The following is a 7,995-nucleotide window of genomic DNA, read 5'->3' as shown; positions in this document are numbered from 1 at the left end:
ATATATATATATATATATGTATGTATGTATATGTATGTATGTTGTATGTATGTATGTATGTATGTATGTATGTATGTATGTATGTATGTATGTATGTATATATATACATACATTCATACAAACATAAATATGCATATAAAGACATATCACAAAGTAAAATAGTTACGAGAGAAGAGTCGTTTCCATTCTATCTCCTATTCAATACTTTAATCGTATCTCTATCTCCAGGATCAAAAGACCGGAACAGAAAAGTTGTGTAACATGTTTACCTTTTTCATTTCAAAACAGAAGCCCTTCAAGATTAATGGCCATTTTGAATTTTCTCCAATTTTCTAGTATCACAAAATACTGCCGATTCCACCGTTATCTGTTCCATTCTAACTTTATTCATTATCATCAGAAAGGTATGAAATATCTTCCGTTACGATATTTATTAATTTTTTTAACTAAATTCACCTAGAACAGCGTCCACATGCAAATTACTTTTAAGCACAATCGAAACAAGAAGTGGTAGAAATGTTAAGATAGTTCAGGAAAGCAACATAATTCTTGAAAATACATACATGTATGTCGCTTTAACGAACAGAATGATGAACTGATATCCATATACATATATACATATATACATGCATTCATCCACATCCATATATATATATATATATATATATATATATATATATATATATATATATATATATATATATATATATATATATATACTGTATATACATGTGTGTGTTTGTGTGTGTACAGAAGGATCCACAGTAATATACTTGAAATATAAACAAAATTTAATTTTGTTTATATTTTTTTTTTCTTCGCCATTACTGTATGTCTCATTTTAGTTTAGTGATCAAGTCCACAGGAGGATGGACGAAAGCTATAAGTCTGAGATATAATTACAAATGCATTTCCTCTTGCTAATCAAAGATATTACTGTGGATCCTTCTGCGCATATCTGAGAAACAAGAAACGGTATTTTTATATCTCATATATATATATATATATATATATATATATATATATATATATATATATATATATATATATATATATGCATATATATGCATATATATACATATATGCATATATACATACATACATTTATAATATATATATATACATATACATCAGCCTCAAGCAAAGAGATCCACATTAAAGAAAATTCAAACAGGAGTGCATCCAGCATAATAGAAAATTAAATTCACCTAACTCGTCTGCACATTTCAGCCAGAGCAAGGGCCACGCTGTTTCTCGGAGAGACATTTCAAGATTCTCATGAACGCTTCGCTTCGCGTTGCCAAGGTTGCAGAGATGAATTGCGTCATGTAATCCTGCCTGACTTGAAGGCTAACAATGGCAGCTATCTCCTCCTCCCCCTCCTCCTCCTCCATAGACCTCCTAGCCTCTGTCCGCTTGCTTCATCGAGCAGCAATTACTCAGAGAGGCGGAATCCCTGGTAAGTCAAACACCTCTCTCCGGACTCGCTGGGGAAAGTTACCCACATACTTATGATACTGAGAACGATTGGCCCATAATCAAAATATACTTAAAGAAAATTGGGAGAATTTTTCTTTCCTCTGTTAAGAAAGATGCTTATGGATATCAGCCTTGATGGCGAGTGTTGTTTTGATGCAAAGATGAAGATGACGATTCTAGAAGAACATAACAATCGATATTTAAAATAAGAGAAGAAATAACGAGAAAAGGGCAGAGAAACGGAAATGGAACCACAGCTTTCGCGAGAAGTTGAATGAACGTTTAATGAGGCCCCTAATTCAAACCTCTGTCGCCATGCTGTGTGGTGGAACAAAAGTAAGGTAAAAAGTTTGCGAACAACAAAAGTAACTTTTAATTAGCCTGAAATGGGGCACAGGACTCTAATTCCATTAAGAAAAATATACAATTTCACAGAAACTGTCCCTCTAATTTGACTTGTTTCTTTATTTTAGTTTTCAAATGAAATCAGCCATGGTACAATGACTGCTGGAACATTATCCATGGGATTTTCATTGGCTCACGAGAGAGATATATTGGTTAGGCTCCCGTTTTTTATACTGATTACAGCTCATCAACATTGTAAAAACAATAAAATTGATGATAATCGCCACACAATAAGAGACATCTTTTAACCAAAACTCTTGCCAATAAACTTGCAGAATGCATCGCCTTTTCAGCTTGCTTTTGGAGGTTATGTGTTTATAATTCCGTGCAGAAAGTGGAATTAAGTTGTCCTCTTCAAATTATTCTCATTCATTTCGTAACTCAACACCAAGAGTGGGGACATGACCATTGCTCACATAATCTCCATTCTTGTTGTCTATACTTCGATTCTGAATGATCTCGACATTTAGACAACATCTGAGACAAAACTTTTAAATCAAAAGTATAACTGGACCATTATTGGTTACATGAAAGCTATAAAGCTCCACCTATCTCACTACAGTAATCAAACACCCTACCCTCCTCTGAATTTACTTTACTGTCTTTTTAACTTTCAGTTTTAATTTAGCCCCAGTGTACTAGGCCAGAAGATTTCTGTCAATTTTAATAGTTAAACCCTTGTTATTTTTAAAATCAGATAATCTACAACCAGTCAGTCCAAAAAGACTGATTATCAGAAGGATTCTAATAGCAGTAATTTTGCATAAAACTTCCGAAAATTCAGTGAACTTTCTCTGACTCTCAACAGCCGCAAAAATAGTTGCACGGCCTTATCAGAATTGCCTCAGTTCTCTGAAATGTTTTTAATTTCCATTCCTGCCTCATACCAAAGGTAAAACTTGGGATGTGTCAGTGCAGTAGGATTGTGACGAGTGATTGAAAGTTACTAAGTCCCACTATTATTATTATTATTATTATTATTATTATTATTATTATTATTATTATTATTATTATTATTATTATTATTATTATTATTATCTGATAGCATCACTTGTTCGTGATCTTAAATGGAAAAATAAAGTTGGCGAAAGCTTCCTATATTTAGCATTATACTACATACATACTACAGCGGACTTTATTTTTCCATCATCATTATTATTATTATTATTATTATTATTATTATTATTATTATTATTATTATTATTATTATTATTATTATTATTCATGACTAAAACGATTTTCGACCTCAGAAGGGGGCGAGAACGGACAGAAAGCCAGTATGAAAAAAAAATTAATAAAAGAAAGGGGTTTAATGCTTTCTTTTTTTAATTAATCTAGCCTGTAACAGAAAAAAACATTCAGACAATATATCCAAATACAAACACGGTTGAGGAATAAGTTATAAAATTCAAAACCAGCTGAAAAGTCACTTTACAGCAGCGTTCGCGTTTCTCAAGATGATCTGGGATTTACTGGAAAGTGGCTGTCAACTGAAAGCACTGTTCAAGCCACGCGAAACCTGACACAATTCTAAATGGTTGGTTATGTGCTGCAGAATTTAATGGCCATTAGGAAGGAATATATTTGCACCATTAACATCATAGATCGTAGTCTCTCTCTCTCTCTCTCTCTCTCTCTCTCTCTCTCTCTCTCTCTCTCTCTCTCTCTCTCTCTCCTTTATTCTGCTTTCCACCCTGGTGGCTTTCATGACATTTAAATGGAATATATATTTGAACAGCATAAAGATCGGGAAACGTCCAATAGCCACTTAGCGTCAAAAGGATCCTTTAATAGCGCGAAAAATGGCGTTCGACTCCAATTGCCAAAAAAGCTGCGAAAAACCCGCCGTCCTTTATCTCTCATCGCTCTATTCTAATGGCGCGGATACTGGAAATGGTGATGGAAATGAAACCGGAAATGGAAATGAAAAATGCGCTGAAAGCATCTCCTTTTCAGGCATCTGAACGGCGTCGCGTTCACTTCTTTCAGCTCGGTTCTGTGAAGGTCGCAGCCAGCTGTTTATCGCGTCCTCTTGAACGCTCATGTCGAAATAGTCCCTTTTAGTAACAAGCTCTTGCAGAATTGAAGTAACGAGAAGGCAATAATGTTTATACTGGGCCTCAGTGAAGACAAGATTCCAAGCATTGATAAAGTACTTCAACATCTCTTTTCTAAGTAATTTTATTAGGATTTATTTGCAAATAATTCTTCCAATAAAAAATGCGGTCACTAGCTTACTGTTATCAGCAGTGTTTACATTTCTCATTCTTGCCTAACAACTTACGCTCGTTTCACTTTCAAATTTAGTTGCGCAAGGGACTGTTATTCAAACAGACAGAAAAAATAGAACGTATAGGAAGAAGTGTATATGGCAGAAACTTACACTATTTAAATACCAAGGACATTTATCAATGTCACACCCTTCTGTAATGCGGGAGTAGCTCCTGTCATTCATTACAAAGTTTCTGGTTACTGATGGAATCCATACTCTTACTTTGTTATTCCTGCATATTTTTATACGCATAACATAGCCACTGCTTACTAGGCGATAGTTGATATCGCAAATGATTTACCTGACGAAGAGATGCAGATTAAACTAGCTTTAACAAATAAACAATCATACAGCCAATATATTCATTAGCAAACACGATTAAAAAAGTTGTAAAAGTTAAAGACTATTATTATTATTATTATTATTATTATTATTATTATTATTAGTAGTAGTAGTAGTAGTAGTAGTAGTAGTAGTAGTAGTAGTAGTAGTAGTAGTAGTAGTAGTATTTTGTATAATAAAAATCCACAATTATATAGTAAACTGTATTACTATGTAGTTTAGTTTACTATATTATGATTGTGGATTTTTATTACACAAGCTGGTTTTCACGAGACTGTGAATTTCTTAGCAATAGTAGTAGTAGTAGTAGTAGTAGTAGTAGTAGTAGTAGTAGTAGTAGTAGTAGTAGTAGTAGTAAGGTAAAAAACTTTATCTTGAAATAGCTTGAAGTCATTAGTTTGATCAGCTGGACATACTGAGGTATTGAAATCGTAAATATAAAAAGAAGAAAATCAAATGAGAAAGAACAGACATTTCACCTAATATTAGATCAGGTCGTCAAAGCAACGAGAAAAAACATTGGCGCAATAATATCATATATATATTATTGTAGACTTACAGTGATGTTGTATATCCGATCTTCTTTCAGGAATTAATAGTACGAAAATACTCTGCCTTTATTCAGTTCTTTTTTTTTTTCCAAAGAAACTTTCATCTTTTCTCCGATATTACAACCACTTTCTCACTTTTGTGCATCGTTGAGTTGTTTAATTATTTTTAGTATGTAAGAATCCTTTAGATTCTGTAAATTAAATATATTGAATGGGTACGGAGGTATTTGTGACATACGAGCTCTTTTAAGGTTCAGCGGTTTCGCAGGTTAGTTGTGACCTGGACCTCTATTTATTCAACATTCTTAGTTTACAGACACCGTTGGATACAAGCTAATTCAGCAACACGTGCCCAAGCGGAGCTTGCTGTGTCTGTGTTCTAGACAGAACTTTCTAGAAACCTGGGGGTCCAGTTCTAGTCGGATTTCTGGGCGTGTTAAACTGAAGCGTGTGTCAATATGTACGTTATGAAATGGCTAAGAGCAACGGGCTTTGGAAAAGATCACTCGTCCCTTTTTGATAGACCAGATTGGAAGGACGTGCTGAATGCTGGGAATTGGAATTCTCGTTCACTGAAAGAGTGCTGATGTTTAGTGAATGTGAAGGCATAAAATTTACAAGGACGAAAATCCCAAGGGATTGCGTTGTTCGAGCGCGATATCACAACAGGCTTTTAAAAGGCATTAAATTCTTGGAGGTCTGGCAAAGATATTTTTCAGATTTCCCTGGAAACTGTGTAAGTTATTTTTCAGAAAGGGTATAACGCGGCATTACCTGAATTTCGCGGACATTTCAGCCTCGGGATGAGAGTCAATTACAGGCTTCGAAATTTCAGAGGTGATGAAATATTAAAACCTGAGCCGATTTGCGCATGATTTTCAGAATCTTCAGATTCTAATTACGATCTTGGCCAAAAAGGTAGCCTTTTGTGATAGTGAGCTCGAACAACGCAATCACTTGATTTTTGTCTTTGTAAATTTTATGTCTTGACATTCACTGAACAACGACATATTCAATTTACGGAATTTAGAGGATCTTCACGTACTGTAAGTAATTAAACAATTAATTTATATGTATGAGAAAGTGGTTGTAAATTCCGAGAAATAATGAAGTTAAGGCAACGTTCCATGACATCTTAACAGTTGTAGAGTGTAGTGGGCAAAAATTCAAGGATAACGTTGCCCAGCCCGAATAACAACGATAATCAAAAAATAAAAAATACTTTTTTAATCCACGAATTCAACTTAAATATTATATCTAAGACACACAAAATTGTTTAATATCCCAGGGTTACTACGGACGGCTCGCATTTGTTTCTTTTCTTCCGTGATGAAAAGAAAATATTTCTAAAAATATCCTTTCGGTATAATATTGGCAGCATTCTCAATAAGGTTTAAAACGCTTCGACAAATGTGAAATCGGCAAAGCTTAATTGGATAAGATATTATTAGTTTGAAAATTATACGTGCAAAGTTTTACAGCAACAAAAATTATAACCTTGGTAAAGAGTTTCCTAGCGTGCAAGAAAAAAATTCAAAAGAAAAAGAAAAAGCATCAAAGCCGTTATTCATCTCAACATCGGCTTTGCCATCGACTACCTCTACAACCCAGACGATGTCCGCTCCATTCAGCACCCTCCCCTCCACCTCAGGATCCTACAACCTACAGTTACCGAGCAGCTGGAGTCCTGTAATCAGTTCCTCCAGTTATCAACGCCGACCAGCGATGAACTGGACCATATAAGCTTCTGGGAGTTCAAAGCGAGCTTCCTCCACTCGCTCGCTTCATCGAGCTTCCTGTATAGTTCCTGTGATGACTCTGATGAGACAGGATCGCCTGAGGAGTCCTGTCGACCAGTATCGTTTGGCTCTTTGTTTCTCATAATCATTGCCTTTAATGACCTCTCTTTTTAGCGTCATGCCGACGGATTCAGGTGAAGCTACTAAACGATGGTATATATTTTCAAAGAATATTTTAATTTCGTTATCCTTAAATAAAATGTACCTTCTGCAAACTTATCTCAGTTTTTCGATTCATTGCTATTATATTCTTATTCATTTTTATCATGTTCTTTTTCAAAAGAGATGAATGATTTAAAAAAGGAACATCCATTGAAGACGGATGAGAAAAAGATTCTTTTCGGTTCTCATTACAAAACTAAATTCCTGTATCTACATTCGGTTTACAAAGACTTTGACTCAGGTCTTATCATTGTCTCTTTAACAGTTACTTAAAGTGAAGAGTTTTCTTCTCCATTTCAAAAATTAAGCATGTCACGCTGGAAAGCTTGCGGGGGCCATTCCTCCCATTTTTATTTGCCGGTTCTACATTCTTGTTATCTTAAACGATATTTTCTCTCTATCTGTCTATCTATCTATCTATCTATCTATCTATCTATCTATCTATCCATCTATTTATATATATATGTATATATACCCAATAAATACTTACATATATATATATATATATATATATATATATATATATATATATATATATATATATATATATATGCGTGTGTGTACACATATACATATATATATATATATATATATATGTGTATGAATGTATGTATAATATATACATATAAACATATATATACAGTATATATATATATATATATATATATAAATATAGATAGATAGACAGATAGATATATATATATAGATAGATAGATAGATAGATAGATAGATAGATAGATTGAAAATATAGTTTAAGAAAATAAGAACAAGTAAATAAAAACGGAAAAGAAAATGAAGAGAGAGAGAGAGAGAGAGAGAGAGAGAGAGAGAGAGAGAGAGAGAGAGAGAGAGAGATCTTGTTTTTGAGACTTTAGTTTAACTTCCTTTGACACAGAAACGATCGGATGAACCTCTTGGAGGGTATGCAAATACAAACCATCTGTTACTTTTGTTTGCGATTTGGATACACTCACAAGTAGGTCCC

General features: G+C 33.8%; 1 protein-coding gene across 1 annotated transcript in view; it reads left to right on the top strand.

Annotated features, from left to right (window-relative positions):
* The first annotated feature begins 1,356 nt into the window (after positions 1–1,356).
* The window catches only part of LOC136853929 (uncharacterized), a 42,511-nt gene continuing 35,872 nt past the window's right edge, over positions 1,357–7,995 (top strand). The window contains exons 1-2 of the mRNA XM_067129826.1: positions 1,357–1,459; positions 6,661–6,905. Of these exons, the coding sequence (XP_066985927.1) occupies positions 1,357–1,459; positions 6,661–6,905 (348 nt within the window). The remainder of the gene's footprint in view (positions 1,460–6,660; positions 6,906–7,995) is intronic.

Source organism: Macrobrachium rosenbergii, chromosome 28 (assembly GCF_040412425.1).
Source record: "Macrobrachium rosenbergii isolate ZJJX-2024 chromosome 28, ASM4041242v1, whole genome shotgun sequence".
Classification (NCBI taxonomy): Eukaryota; Metazoa; Arthropoda; class Malacostraca; order Decapoda; family Palaemonidae; genus Macrobrachium; species Macrobrachium rosenbergii.
The sequence above is the reverse complement of the archived record's forward strand: the minus strand, read 5'-3'. Positions and strand labels throughout refer to the sequence as shown.